Source organism: Dreissena polymorpha, chromosome 1 (genome assembly GCF_020536995.1).
Source record: "Dreissena polymorpha isolate Duluth1 chromosome 1, UMN_Dpol_1.0, whole genome shotgun sequence".
NCBI lineage: Eukaryota > Metazoa > Mollusca > Bivalvia > Myida > Dreissenidae > Dreissena > Dreissena polymorpha.
Window position 1 is genome coordinate 148,875,466 of NC_068355.1, and position 16,099 is coordinate 148,891,564.

Consider the following 16,099-nt stretch of genomic DNA (forward strand, 5'->3'; position numbering starts at 1 on the left):
CATTTTAAATCTTACAAAAACAAAAACACTCCATACGCCAGAGTTTTGGTTCAATAATGATGAAACTTGACCAGGATGTTTGTATGGTCAATATCTACGTCAAGTTTGGCATTAGGTAAACATTGAATGAACCGACTCCTCTCACTGGTGAGCGAACTAGGGCCATCTTGGCCCTCTTGTTTATTGAAAAGAGGATGTTCCAAATACAAAATAACTCCATTGAAGTTGTTCAAATTGTGTGCACAAAAAAAACTTGAACCGCATTTGAGACAACCGAGCAAATTATGCAACTTTTTTAAAGCTAGACAAAACCTCATCTTTATCCCTGCAATAACCTCTTAAAAGAGAAGAATCACATTAAACGATAATTACTGAAGTCACACGACAGACACAAAAACACCAAAAATGAATAATTCTATAGCCAGTGTCTTAAAAGGATAAATGTAAAACACTTTAGGGGTTATTGTTAAGTATTGCCGAAATAATGATATGTTGAATGCATTAGTTCACTTGATTACTTTCATCACAGGTAATGTTAATGCTCACCAAGAGTGTGCTTCTTTTATTGCATGAAGATAAGTTGTTAGCCTTTCTAACAGTTGAGTTAGACTTAACTTGTACTGGTCATGATGATAGACAATGTGGTTTTGAAAGGATAAAGTACATTATTTTTGAATTAACAAACTGCACCACAATAAGTTATCTAAATATCTTTTGAAAGAACATCGAGTGTAAAAGTTGTTAAGAGATATATTCAAGTATAAATTTTATTGTAATATTTTGTTTTTACTTGGAAATTCAAAGTCCCAGTCAAGCACAATTTATGCTGGCTGAATACAATTTGCAAATATTTGAACAAGTTGTAAAACAATGGAAGCTGATAACAGTATATCTTTCAGGAGGTGATTATCACCTAAGGGGCAGCTGGTAAGATATAGTTGTTTACAATTTATTGTAGAAACAAAAACACCTGAGCTATTGTTTGTGTATCTGAAAGGGTATAACTGACAGGTAAAGGCATAAATGCAAAATGTCATTGTTCTCTTAGGTATGTTTGGTGATCAAAGTGTGAGTGTATGATATATTACATTTTTTATATTCTTGTTGTTTATTTTCACACAATAATACAGCCCAAATTGTTGTTAAAATGAAAAGTAGTTTGTATATTTTACATGTAAAAGCTGATTAGACTGTTTTAGATTGCTTTTCATTTTAGTTGCGGAAAAGCTCGAATTTCAGTGAAAAAAGGCAAATGAGGGCAGATGTGAGACAGCTCAGAGAACGAAGGACAGGTAATACTTGAATACTTGATTTTAATTGAATAAAATTCCATTTTGTTGACCTATCATCATTTATGGCATAAGAGAAGGTTTGAGGCACTAGGGTTGTGTATCACTAACATTGCTTGTCAACGAGTATTTTATCTCCTGTACATCAGCTCTTAAGTGTTTAATTTTTGTTCAGAGCTTGGAACTGGAATGTTTTTTTATATAAATAATTTATTTAATGAGTATTTAATAAAGTGCCTGTCAGCCCATCATTTTGTAATCTTTGGGTTTACAAACCTGCCACAGAAAAAAGGAGGTTTCAGAATAAAAATATAATTTAAAAAGTCGTCTTTTTATTTCCTTTACTGCAAAATTAATGTACTGACAATAATAAAATAAATAGTCAGAGACAAAAATCCGATAGCAAAAGAAAATTTGTTTTATCCAGTAAAACCAATTTTGGTTGTAACAACATAAAGGTTTTCTGCATAAATCCCCTATATTGGATACAATAAGGTAATTAAAGCTTGTCTAAAATTCACTTCTGATAAAAATGGCAAAGTTTGTGTTAAAGAAATTCTTAAACAAAATGATCATCAATATTGGCCAGACAGTGCTTTTTAAAATAGAAATCATGATTTTGGGGCAATTGAAAGAGTCTTAATTGTCACTGACACAGTTTGATTTATATCGTCAGTTAAATGTTAGCAATCGATGCTATGGATAATCTTTGTCTATATTTTGAATAGGTAATATTTGATCTACTTTGTGAGCATGCAAATAATAACATGTTTGAATTGACTAATAACAACATGGTGAATATCCAAGCGTGAATAATTTGATAGATAACTATCTTTTATGTTTGGTAAATCCCAATCTGATCATTTAAATAAGTTATGTTAATTGACTTTCTATGTTTGCTTAAGTCACTTTTACAAATATGGCGCTAGTTTAAATTGTATATGAAAATGTTTGCCATTGAAAAATGCGATAATTTCAATCAACTATCAGTATTGTTACTGTATTTGAACATCATTAGAATGCTGGGATATTTTTTTATGACCCCGTTAGGATTGCAAGTAGCAGATGCAAGTGTTTGTCAATGGCATATAGCATTCACACTGTCATTCAGTCAACCTTCATTACCTACATTTACAGGCCATGGACATGTGAATTTCATTTAAAATATACTTTGCCATAATATTTCCTTAACGCTTTTAAATACTGACCTCATTTCTGGTATGTGACTCAACCTGCATGACTTACAGATCTATTTCGAGTTTTGTGCTGGTCAATTGATTTATTACAAGAAACTAACTAAGACTAGTGCTGCAACAATACGCCAAAAAGCGTATTGCAATATATTGTCAGTTCAAAAACCCGTATTGCAATATATCGCAATAAATTGCTAACTTGTACCAAAAGTTTAACTCGCCAATTACCCGATAATCACGTATATTCCAGTTTTAAAGCAAATTCTGGTAAATATTTACTATAAAAGTGCTCAAGAATAACAAGAAACACAAACATTGGCATTTTGGCATTTGTTACTATTTAAAGATGTGATGAAATAACGTCCAATCGGGGCGGTTTTTTTTCCACTGAACACGCGTGCATCGCCTGACGTGATGTTCCCGTTTTTATACAACACAAAATACAACCACACTTTACATGCGACGTTCTACATGTCTGCATAATTTTTGCGTGCTTTTTATTGAGACAAAGGTTAAAGCATTTTTTATTTAACGCTAGAATTTTTTATTGTCGCGTTAGCATTAAAATTCGGAAGCGTGTTTCCGAAATTCGGATTTCCAATTTAATAATGCTCATTTCAGAATCGAAGGAAACAGTTACAGTTGCGCGTAATTAATTCAACGATAATTTGTTAAAAAGCATCAAACGAATGCTCCCATGTAACAACGCTACTCCGTATAATAGACTTTTTAGAATGCTATTTTTACATAACAATTTATTTTTACTTAACACCACTTTGTTTTGTTTACCTTGATATCCTTATTTCGGATGGCTATAAGGACGAAATGTGGATTTTCTTACCGGAATGATGAAAATCGTATCGCAATACAAAATGCAGATTGCGTATTGCAATATATACCGATATACCGGTATATTGTTGCAGCACTAACTTAGACTTAAATTTTTTCTCTAACATAGCTGCTTTGCAGCTTCAACACACAGTTAGGGGCATTTTGTTTCACAAACAACCCTCTTTTTTATCTTTTCAGTAAGACAGGAAAGACATAGATTTCTAGTTGAGCAGTGTATATTGCCAAATTGTTTTTCTGAATTCTTTAAGTAAGCACTTAATTACATCAAAGAAACTATCTCTGTCATAGTTTTAAGTAAACGAATCCAATCACTCCAATGTTAATAAACTCATCATTTCTACGCCCTATGTTAGCATAAATATTGTATTTAAAATTTTATTCGTATTTCTTCCTTGTATCGCCTCCAAAAATTCTGGTAAACAATTGATGAATAGTGAATGACTTAGAATATGCAAAAGCGTATGCACACTATCTTAATGAGTGTTTACAGGCATACCCAACTAATTTCATGTTTGATCAGTGCAATGTGCATAAGGGATGTAACTCTTGTTAATAATGATGGAAAAAGTAACTAAGGTTTTAAAAGTTTTTTCCCTTTGTAGAGTTTTTTGGCTTTATTAATATTTATTGAAAAGAGCAACTAACACATTAAGTCAGTTAAGCTTGGTAATATGAATAAAATAGAGTAACACTAACATTACTGATAATTTTTTATAGGAAATAAATTTATCTTTTATCTTATAATCATTTTTCCTTCATGAATCTTCCTGTCATTGTGAAGATGGTGAAGATATGTCACGGATTTGATCAAATGACATGCCTCAGCAAGTTTTAATTTCTCTTGCTCTAGTTTCAGTGCCTTGATTGTGATTTATGTTGATGTTTTTTTTATTGAGCCAGCTTTCAGAGGCTCAACATAGCAGTCACACTGTCAAGTGTTTGTGTGTGCTGCATGTTTTTGTGTTTTTGTGGGTGAGTCTCACTACATATTTGCACCATTATGAGATGATGTATCACCCATCTCCCGACCTCAAAGTTAAAGGTCATACTTAGAGGTCAAAGATCAAATTTGCCCATAAAATATCTTGTACAGGCAATAATTTAATCTCTTGTCAAACAATTATGAAATAATAATCAACATGATGAGACTGCGTGTCATGTTTAAAACCATCCCCTATCCTCAAAGGTCAAGGTGTTTAAAACCATCCCCTATCCTCAAAGGTCAAGGTGTTTAAAACCATCCCCTATCCTCAAAGGTCAAGGTGTTTAAAACCATCCCCTATCCTCAAAGGTCAAGGTGTTTAAAACCATCCCCTATCCTCAAAGGTCAAGGTCACAAATAAAGGTACAAGATTAAATACGGCCATAACAGAGCTTGTCCAGACTCTAACTTTATCATCCAATGTTTAAGTTCACATACATATATGTGTTGTTGCATGATGTGATTTATTTATTTCTAATTACAAATGAACCCTTAAACAGAAATATGCAGATGATTTTGATTATAATGTCCACAGGTGCATTGTTTTCAGTTGATTTTCTATAGGAGCCAGACACTCCCGACATGCTTTCATTGTTTGGTAGCTGATACAATTAGTTTATTAATATGAATAAAATTGACATGCCAACAAATAGTTCATATTTGATTAATGGAAATATTTTGTTATTTTTTAACAAACTGATCATGATTTTAGCAAACAGTTTTAATCATGCCCTAAACACTGGCTTTTATTGATGACAATTTTGGTAAGACATAATTGTCTCCATATGCTTAAAATATTTGGTGGCAGATTTCATGGATCGAGGGCCAGTGTCTGACATTGATCATGTACAGCTAAAAGTTGCGATGTGTAGACACAATTTTTTTACATATATAAAGACCTTTTTTGAAAAAAAAAGAAAGAAAACAAATCTTTAAATTTAAGTTTGGTTTATTAAAAATAATGCTGTCACAGAGGAAGATTAATATTTTGTATTTATCAAATTCCACTGCATTAATCAGTTGGAACTTAAAGCTGCCATTGAAAGTGTTTGCATGCTTCACAGATAAGGAAATTGCTACTTTTCTCCCATTTATTAATGTCAGCCCAATTTGACCCAATGTGGCTACTCCATGTTGTTGGTGCAAATGTTTGTAGGGAGTTTAATAAGAGGTATTTTCTTAACAATTCTATCTACTTTTGTGATTTGTTAAGTAATTTATGTTTGACATTATCATGGATCTCGTAAATTTCATATTTGAAGATTTGGAAAGGTCATTTCAAAATCAGATAAAGAATGTAACAAAATACAAGATCGAAAATAAGCGATAAACAGTAAAGCATGTTAACGATTTATGAGAAAATACTCTTTTTTATAATGCTGTGTTTTTATTAATTGCAAATTATTGGTATGCAACTGTTCTAAAAAGTCTAGATTTTTATTATATTTTCGCTATTAAAATCTGCTAATGGCTGATCAAGGCAGTTCCTCTGGTAAAGGTGTTACCCAAAAGAGCAAATTTCTGATGCTAAATTGTGAAAATATATTTCATCACATTGGGTGGGGAGGGCACATGCTCTGTTTACCTTAGTGGGAGGAAAAGTTAAATGCCCTGTTCACTTGAGTTGAAGGGAAGGGCAACAGCAGTGCTTACTGAAGTGGAAGGGTAGAGCAGCTGCTCTGCACACTTAAGTGGGAGGGAAGCAGCTTTATTCATTTTAAGTTTTGGTAAATTAAAAATTATATATAAAAAAAATGTTTAAGATTTGCAAATTTTTTCTGTAGTTATGGTATTTGCGAGGAAACAGTAATACTGAGCATTTACCATGCTCTAAAGTATCCATGATAGGCACCTTTTTAGCTCACCTGAGCACAACGTGCTCATGATGAGCTTTTGTGATCGCCTTTTGTCCGTCGTGCGGCGTGCGGCGTCAACATTTGCCTTGTTAACTCTCTAGAGGCCACATTTATTGTCCAATCTTCATGAAATTTGGTCAGAAAATTGGTCTCAATGATATCTTGGATGAGTTCGAAAATGGTAACGTTTGCTTGAAAAACATGGCTGCCAAGGGGCGGGGCATTTTTCCTTATATGGCTATATATGGCTTTTGTAAAATCTTGTAAACACTCTAAAGGCCACATTTATTGTCTCAGATCTTCATGAAACTTGATCAGAAGATTGGTCTCAATAATATCTTGGACGACTTCGAAAATGATGCCGGTTGGTTGAAAAACATGGCCGCCAGCGGGCGGGGCATTTTTCCTTATATGGCTATAGTAAAACCTTGTTAACACTCTAGAGGCTACATTAATTTTCTGATCTTCATGAAACTTGCTCAGAAGATTTGTCCCAATGATATCTTGGATGAGTTCAAAAATGGTAACCTTTGCTTGAAAAACATGGCCAAGGGGCGTGGCATTTTTCCTTATATGGCTATATATGGCTATAGTAAAATCTTGTTAACACTCTAGTGGCCACATTTATTGTCCAATCTTCATGAAACTTGGTCAGAAGATTCATCTCAATAATATCTTGGTTGAGTTTCAAAAATGATGACGGTAGATTAAAAAAAACATGGCAACCAGGGGCGGGGCATTTTTTCTTATATGGCTATAGTAAAACCTTGTTAACACTCTAGACTCCACATTTATTTTCCGATCTTCATGAAATTTGGTCAGAAGATTTGTCCCAATGATATCTTGGATGAGTTTGAAAATGGTAACCTTTGCTTGAAAAACATTGCTGCCAAGAGGCGGGACATTTTTTTTTATATGGCTATATATATGGCTATAGTAAAATCGTGTTAATACTCTAGAGGCCACATTTATAGTCCGATCTTCATGAAACTCGGTCAGAAGATTCATCCCAATAATATCTTGGACGAGTTCGAAAATGATGCCCGTTGGTTGAAAAACATGGCCACCACGGGGGCGGGGCATTTTTTCTTATATGGCTATAGTAAAACCTTGTTAACACTTTAGAGGTCACATTTATTTTCCGATCATCATGAAACTTGGTCAGAAATTTGGTCTCAATGATATTTTGGATGAGTTTGAACATAATTATGTTTGCTTGAAAAACATTGCTTCCAAGGGGCGGGACATTTTTCCTTATATGGCTATAGTAAAATCTTGTTAACACTCTAGACGCCATATTTACTGTCCGATCTTCATGAAACTTGGTCAGAAGATTTGTCCCAATAATATCTTGTTATCTCATGTGAGCGACTTTGGGCCTTTCAGGCCCTCTTGTTACAATTTAAAACCTGAAAATTATAAAGCATTGCAATGCGTATGGAATAATTTGGAGAGTTCTGTTGTTGTCGTTATATTTTGTGACACTACAAGGATTGCTTATATGAAGTATAAAATAAATCACTCTTCGTATGAGAACAAATAGCCGAGTGGTCTAAGCGTTTTGTAGACTTTAACTTGAGGGGTCAGTGGTTCAAGCCCAATTGCGGGTTACTTTTTTTTTTCTTTAAATTTATTCTTGTTTTTTACTGGAGCTTTTTAGATCCAATGTTTACATTTATTAATTAAAAGCATTTCGTGACAAACTAAAATGCATGCCAAAATCTGTGAAATGGTCCATTTAAAGTGTGAGCAAAGGGCAGCATCTCTGCTTACATTTGGAGGGTATGGTAACAGCTCTGTTTACTAAAGTGTGAATGAAGAATAACAGCTCTGTTCAATAAAGTGTGTGTAAAAGGAAAACCTCCCAGATAAAAGTGGGGTTCATAGAGGACAGCAGCTCTTCTCTAAAGCTAGACAGTATAAAGGCATCAGCTTTGTTCTTTTAAGCATTGGAAAGAGGAAACTGGTAAAGTGGAAGAGAAGTTAAACATCTCTGTTCACTTCTGAAGTGGTGCAGTGGGAGCAAAGGACAACAGCTTTGTTCACTTTTGTACGAGGGAAAGGGCAACAGCTTTGTTCACTTTAGTACAAGGGAAAGGGCAACAGCTTTGTTCACTTTGTACGAGGGAAAGGGTAACAGCTTTGTTCACTTTAGTACGAGGGAAAGGACAACAGCTTTGTTCACTTTAGTACGAGGGAAAGGGCAACAGCTTTGTTCATTTTAGTACCAGGGAAAGGACAACAGCTTTGTTCACTTTAGAATGAGGGAAAGGGCAACAGCTTTGTTCACTAAAGTGGGAGGGAAAGGTGACATCTCTTTTCACTGAAATGGAACAGTGGGATCAAAAGGCAATTGCTCTGGTCACTAAAGTGGGAGGGAAGGGCACCATTGCTGTCCACCAATATGGGAAGAAAGTGCAACTGATTTGATCAGCAATGTGGGTGGGCATGCAGGGAAGCACTTATAATTACTTAATTGAGAAGGAGTTGTTTCTGTTTGGGTCAATTAAGTAGATTGGAAGAGTAAAAACACTTAAATCAATATTGTGAAGCTTCTCTTTTCAATTAGTCGTAGATGTTTACTTTTTTGCTGTTGGGTTTTACTACAACCATTGGTGGTTTAGAATAAAAATGGTATTTTTGCAGTTACCAACTTTTTGGGTTAATTAAATGTTTCAGGAATTTCTCTACCCCCACCCCCCCTGATGTTTTCTTGATAGTTTTGTAAAATACTACAGAAAATTTCCTGAATAACTCCTGCTGATCAGACTGATAACGCGTCTGATACCAATTTTGTGTGAAGTGCTCACACATCCAATGCAGAAGATTAGGCCATGACTTTTATATTTCTTGGTTTACAAAACCGCCAACCCTAATTTTTGAAAAATGGGAAAACAAATAAAATTGGAAAATCGTCTTTTTTTATATATGTTATTCCCGACCGCACTGAAAAACGAGCGAAACGAGAAAAAAAAGATCCGGTTTGAGTATGGTTGCGAAATAAATCAAGTAAGTACAATCAATCATTGATTCAGATATATTGCAGAGATCGGGATATTTTTCAATGTGACACATTATGTACCAGTCCTGTTATGAGCACTTCTCAAAATGTATTTCGGGTAAAATTTACAGACGATAGGAAAATCAGCGTCAGTAAAATGTCGACCCCGTCAAAATTTATTTCCGAATCTGTGACGCAACTATATTGTTTAAAATGTTAATTATATTAAACAAACGTGATATTGTAGTAGATAAAAAAGTATTACCTTGCAATTTGATAATTAGTATAAAAAAATCCAATAAAACACTGCCATTTTTTACGATATATGTGTTTAGGAATTTTGTAAACACGTCCGCCATAGTTAGGAACTGTACAGAAAGTTTGTAAATCGGAACAAATCGGTATATCTCGGAAAATCATTGATAAATGTAGTTTCAATGCTAAGGGCCGAGTAATTTCGGCAAATCGGAACTCAACTTGCGTAAAACACTAGCTCAATTAACCGTTTAACTCCACCCCGTTCTCTGCAAAAGATTCGAAGGCGGAGCTATGCACGTGCTTTTATTAAATTGGAGGATTGCCATTGACAAACAAACACACGATTGGTTCGGCATGTTGATTGCTAGACAAAGGAAGCCAATTTTGTCGGCAAGAAATTTGTCGCTTTATTGCTTCAGACAGAAAACGGCTTTCTTTTGCTGACGTCAAACTGTCAATTCACACAGACTGCACGTTTTAGGAAGACTTTAACTGACTCTTTGTTTTACAATTCCAGTAAAAAAAACACTTGCTAACATTAAACTTTGGATTAAATTATCAAAATAAAGCAAAAGCGAAGTTGAAAAATATTATTTAATTAATTCGCGTCAGTTCAAATAAGACGTTTTGCGTTGTAAATCAACGAGTTTTCATGATAACAACAACTTTAACAAACATAACTGCGACGACTCGGGCATCGATCTACCTCGATTTTTTTCATGGACGATCACATAAGTCGAGTAAGAGCAAACACATAATTTGTGTATGAGTAGTTTATCATATAAGATTTATGCAACAGGCATATTTTTTCGCATTGCATATTGGTGTGCATCGAATTACGGAAATGAAGTGCAGTTTTTCGTTTTAATGGGAAAAGAACGCATGTCATGTAATGGAGTGATTAAAATTGCCTAATGTTACAAAAGGTGATTTTAGGACTCGTTTCATTTGAAGATATAGATGTGTTTCTTTGCATAATTTGATTTATTGTCTCTGTGTTAAGGTTATAAAAGATATGCTGTCTTTGTTTTCGATGTTATTAGTATTAACTTTTTTTTTCCAATGATGTTTTTTTTTTTTTAGCTCACCTGATTGCTCAGGTGAGCTTTTGTGACCGGTCTTTGTCCGTCGTATGTCCGTCCGTCCGTAAACATTTGCTCGTTAACACTCTAGAGGCCACATTTCTTGTCCCATCTTCATGAAACTTGGTCAGAAGCTTTGTCCCAATGAAGTCTCGGCCGAGTTCGAAACTGGGTTGTGCCTGGTCAAAAACTAGGTCACTAGGTCAAAAAAAAGAAAAACCTTGTAAACACTGTAGAAGTCACATTTTATGCCTAATCTTCATGTAACTTTGTCAAAATGTTTGTCTTAATGATATCTTGGTTGAGTCTAAAAGTGGTTTCGATCCGTTGAAAAACATGGCCTCCAGTGGGCGGGGCAGTTTTCCTTATTTGGCTATAGAGAAACCTTGTAAACACTCTAGAAGTCACAATTTTTGCCCAAACATCATGACAGTTAGTCAAAACATTGGTTCAATTGATGTCTCCAACGAGTTCGAAAATGGTGGAGATCGGTGAAAAAACATGGCCGCCAGTGGGCGGGGCATTTTTCTCTATATGTATATAGTGGCAGTTTTCCCTATTTGGCTAAAGAGAAACCTTGTAAACACTCTAGAAGTCACAATTTTTGCCCAATCATCATGAAAGTTGGTCAAAACATTGGTTTTATTGATATCTCGGACGAGTTTGAAAATGGTTGGGATCGGTGAAAAAACATGGCTGCCAGTGGGCGGGGCATTTTTCTCTATATGTATATAGTGAAAACATGTGAACACATTAGAAGTCACATTTTTAGCCCAATTTTCATGAAATTTGCTTGGAACGTTTGTTTCCTTGATACAAGAGTTTAGTTCAAAAATGCTTCCGGTCAGTTGAATAACATGGCTGCTGGGAGGGAGGCAGTTTTCTCATTATGCCCCCCCCCCCCCCCCTTTCGAAGAAGAGGGGGTATATTGTTTTGCTCATGTCGGTCCGTCCGTCCACCAGATGGTTTCAAGATGATAACTCAAGAGCGCTTATGCCAAGGATCATGAAACTTCATAGGTACATTGATCATGACTCGCAGATGACTCCTATTGATTTTCAGGTCACTAGGTCAAAGGTCAAGGTCAAGATGACCCGAAATAGGTAAATGGTTTCCGGATGATAACTCAAGAACACTTATGCCTAGGATCATGAAACTTCATAGATACATTGATCATGACTCGCAGATGACCCCTATTGATTTTCAGGTCACTAGGTCAAAGGTAAAGGTCAATGTGACCCAAAGCAGTAAAATGTTTTCCGGATGATAACTCAAGAACGCTTATGCTTAGGATCATGAAACTTCATAGATGCATTGATCATGACTCGCAGATAACCCCTATTGATTTTCAGGTCACTAGGTCAAAGGTCAAGGTCACGATGACCTGAAATAGTAAAATGGTTTCCGGATGATAACTCAAGAACGCTTAGGCCTAGGATCATGAAACTTCATCCTATTGATTTTCAGGTCACTAGGTCAAAGGTCAAGGTCACGGTGACCCAAAATAGTAAAATGGTTTCCAGATGATAACTCAAGAACGCTTATGCCTAGGATTATGAAACTTCATAGGTACATTGATCGTGACTCAAAGATGACCCCTATTGATTTTCAGGTCACTAGGTCAAAGGTCAAGGTCACGGTGACCTGAAATAGTAAAATGGTTTCTGGATGATAATTCAAGAACGCTTTTGCCTAGGTTAATGAAATTTCATAGGTATATTGATCATGACCCGCAGATGACCCCTATTGATTATCAGGTCACTAGGTCAAAGGTCAAGGTCACAGTGCCAAAAAACGTATTCACACAATGGCTGTCAAGGTCACGGTGACTCAACTTAGAAAAATGGTTTCCGGATGATAACTCAAGATTGCTTACGCCTAGGATCATGAAACTTCATAGGTACATTGATCATGACTCGCAGATGAAATAATGATAAAACTTGACCAGGATGTTTGTCTGGACAATATCTAGGCCAAGTTTGACATTTGGTAAAGATTGAAAAAACCGACTCCTCTCAGGTGAGGGAACTAGGGCCATCTTGGCCCTCTTGTTTTTCGACCGCCCGATGGACCATTTTCAAAACAATTTTTGTAAACCAATAAAAAAAAATGTTGTGGCCTTAACTTTAATAAATATGGAGATTAAATATTCATAATAAAATTCAGATTTTCTAAGCTTCTGAATGATGAAGAGAGGTCATTTGATAAATTGCGTGGCTTTTCATTGTGATCATTTTGACATCAGCAGATATTACTTATTGAATAACGTGGCAGGATATTTTCTGTTGGTACAGTCAGCATGGTTTACAGCCCAGTGGGGTGGTTAGTTGTTATATATTATTCAGAGGTTATGTAGAGGATGGAATACAAGTGCATTGGAGTCATGATAGCTCACTTGAGTGTCTTAAATGAAAACAAAATGTGTTGATGAAATTAAATAAAAATAAAAAGATAATTCTGTCTGAATGTGACAAGGCTGCGACTTAAGGCATAGGGTATAAAGCATAGAAAAAAAAATAAGATAGAAAGTTCGACACAAAATGGAGATCTAAAAAGTTTAAAATAATTTTCTGTATCACATAGGCATTGTCTAAAATTTCGGTTATTGCAACAAGCTTAAATAAAAACAGGCATTTGGTAAGTTCAACATAATTTATGCAAATTGATGCAAAAATTGATGCCCAAAACGCCCTTGTTAAAGGATACAGTTTGTGAGTTGTAATATCCCTGAATGCTATGGAAGTCCTTCATAATGCAGTTCCAGTAAGGTGTTAAACTGGTCTAATCTGTTGAATGAAATAGGACAAAAAATTGGTTTAAATTATGCATAATGTATCCATATAGGTTAACGTAGTTATAAAGACCAAGATTGATTTACATTTAATGGCATAAAAAAGGTCACAGTCTGAACCCCACAGTAAGAGCATCTTCAGATTTCCTTTCTATCTGTGTATCACATTGTCAGTGTAATTATGGTAAAATATGATGCAGGATTGATATTGAATTCACATTTGTGTGTAAACAATGTCACATTAATAATTGGATCTTGAAACTAATATGGTTGCCAGAGGTCTATTCTCTTATCTAGAGGAATATTGAAACATGCCTTAATTGAAAATCTAAATTTATTTACGTTGAAAGTGATGATACAAAACAAAGTCATGCGTAAGTTACTTAATATTGTAGTTTTATTGTTTTTTCTGTTTATGTGTTTTTTTTTATATTTTATATTACACATGCTATTATTTGCATTTATTTCTGTATGTTGAATTGTTTCAGTTTCAGCTTTGAGTTGTAATTGATATTTCATATAAACTACTTACAATAAAATGATGGTATAGCATGTTAATAACTTTTATACTCAATGATTATTTAAAAAGTATTAATTATAGATTTTAAAAAAACAAAAAACATATTTTTGGTTTGCATCTAAGACAATTGTCATGTTTTGTTTTTCCAATTAAGATATGCAATCTAGGTTTTTTTTAACATTAACACTCAAAAAGCAAAACAAATATTTCGTATAATATTACGAAAAATACAGTTTACACATAAAATCAGTTTTCCTTATAGCAATAGCAAAAATTTCAAAACTAGATGTGGTCTGGTAACATAGATTTTACAAGATACAAAATGCTCCTTTTGATGCCCCCCTTCAAAGAAGAGGGGGTATATTGTTTTGCTGGATGTTGGTTGGTCTGTCGGTAGACCAGTTTGTTGCAGATCAATATGATGTTTACAGATTACTTTGCTTGATACTTCCCATGTGCATTGGCCTTTGCCAGTAAATGATCCCTTTTGAAATTGGGTAACGAGGTCAAAGGTCAAGGTCACTGTCACACTAAGACTGAAACAAATTTCTGATCAATAACTTTGGAACTGAGGGATTTGGCTTGATACTTCCCATGTGCAGTGGCGTTTGAATGTTGATCAGCCGTATTGAAATTGGGGTCACTATGTCAAAGGTCAAGGTCATTGTCACCCTAAGTGTGAAATCGTTTACCAGTGTTAAATTGGTTTCCATTTGATTTGTCATCAAAGAATTTAGTGATGGGTCTCAAATTTTGCAGATGCTTTGACCTTGAACAGTAGATAACCCCTATTGAAATTTAGGTCGATGATCAAAGTCACTGTGACATTGAATGTGAAAATCAATGTCCGATTGATAATTGACGTGAGTGGTTTGACCAATTGGCCTGATTTTTCACAGATATATTGGCCTCACACAATTTCCATGGAAAACTCAGCAATGACTCCACCATTGCGCCTGATACATTTCCGGATGTATTGGCCTTGGTCATAGTATGACTTAAGTGTGTGTCACGTGCAACAGGAATACCATAGCTTAATCTGTCTGGTCAAGGTCACACTTAGAGGCCAGTTGTGTATACAATCTATTAACAAAATTGTTACAAAAGGACAAAGATATGAAATATATTGCGACAACATAATTTTATTTAATTTTAAAGATTGAAATATTATATTAATATCACAACAAACAGGTTATATGTAAAACAATATAAACAAAGTGAAGTGTTTTAAACTGTGTAATAAACAAACACAGATGCTAACCACTGACTGCCGACTGAGTTAATCTAAGTTATAGTCATTTCAATGATTATCTACTGAATCAGTGACTTCAATTTTCTGGAAAGAGAATGGATTATCGCTGACTTTCTCTTGCAACAATGATTAATCGATTTTATTTGATCATTGTGACGTGATAGTTATATTACGATATTATTCTCACCACATTTAGTATAACAATGATTTAACAGAAGTGCATAATTCTTTTTCAACTAAAAACTTATTTAAGTGGCAAACTAATATGATAAGAATAACTTTTATGGTCAGTTTTGTTGCAAAAACCTTGTATCAAGGCCCTGTTTTTTGGGGGCATCTGTTTCTGACCACAAAGCTCTTGTTATTTTTGTGTGACAATATCTACCATGTGAATTTCCAGCAACGATATCCAAACATTTACAAGCCAACGCAAGATTGGCTTCAGGCAATTAACGATATCCAAACATTTACAAGCCAACACAAGATTGGCTTCAGGCAATTCATGAGAACTACAGCAAGATTGGCTTCAGGCAATTCATGAGAACTACAGCAAGATTGGCTTCAGGCAATTCATGAGAACTACAGCAAGATTGGCTTCAGGCAATTCATGAGAACTACAGCAAGATTGGCTTCAGGCAATTCATGAGAACTACAGCAAGATTGGCTTCAGGCAATTCATGAGAACTACATTGTGCTTCAGACACTGCCTGAAGCCAATCTTGTGTTTGCTTGTAAATGTTCGAATATCCTCGCAGGAAACTCACATGGAATATATTGTGACACAAAAATGTTAAATGAGCATTTTGTATCTTGTTTAATCTGTTACCAGACCACATCAAGCTTTGAAATTTTGAATATTGCTATATGAAACACTGATTTTTTATTGGTTAAGTTTATTTTACAAAATATTTGTTGATTCTGAGTATTTATATGGCTTTATTGTTCCCTATGCAGGATTGCATTTTTGCAGAAAAATACATATAAAAACATAAATAATGCAAACAACACATTGCATAAGATTT

At 34.7% G+C, this 16,099-nt stretch overlaps 1 protein-coding gene across 9 annotated transcripts in view; it reads left to right on the forward strand.

Moving 5' to 3' along the window:
- Positions 1 to 16,099, forward strand: part of LOC127855107 (muscle M-line assembly protein unc-89-like) — a 190,624-nt gene that overhangs the window by 76,522 nt on the left and 98,003 nt on the right. For all 9 annotated transcript variants that reach the window (XM_052390504.1, XM_052390534.1, XM_052390478.1 and 6 more), the window contains exon 3: positions 1,217 to 1,292. In XM_052390504.1, coding sequence (XP_052246464.1) covers positions 1,217 to 1,292 — 76 coding nt within the window. The remainder of the gene's footprint in view (positions 1 to 1,216; positions 1,293 to 16,099) is intronic.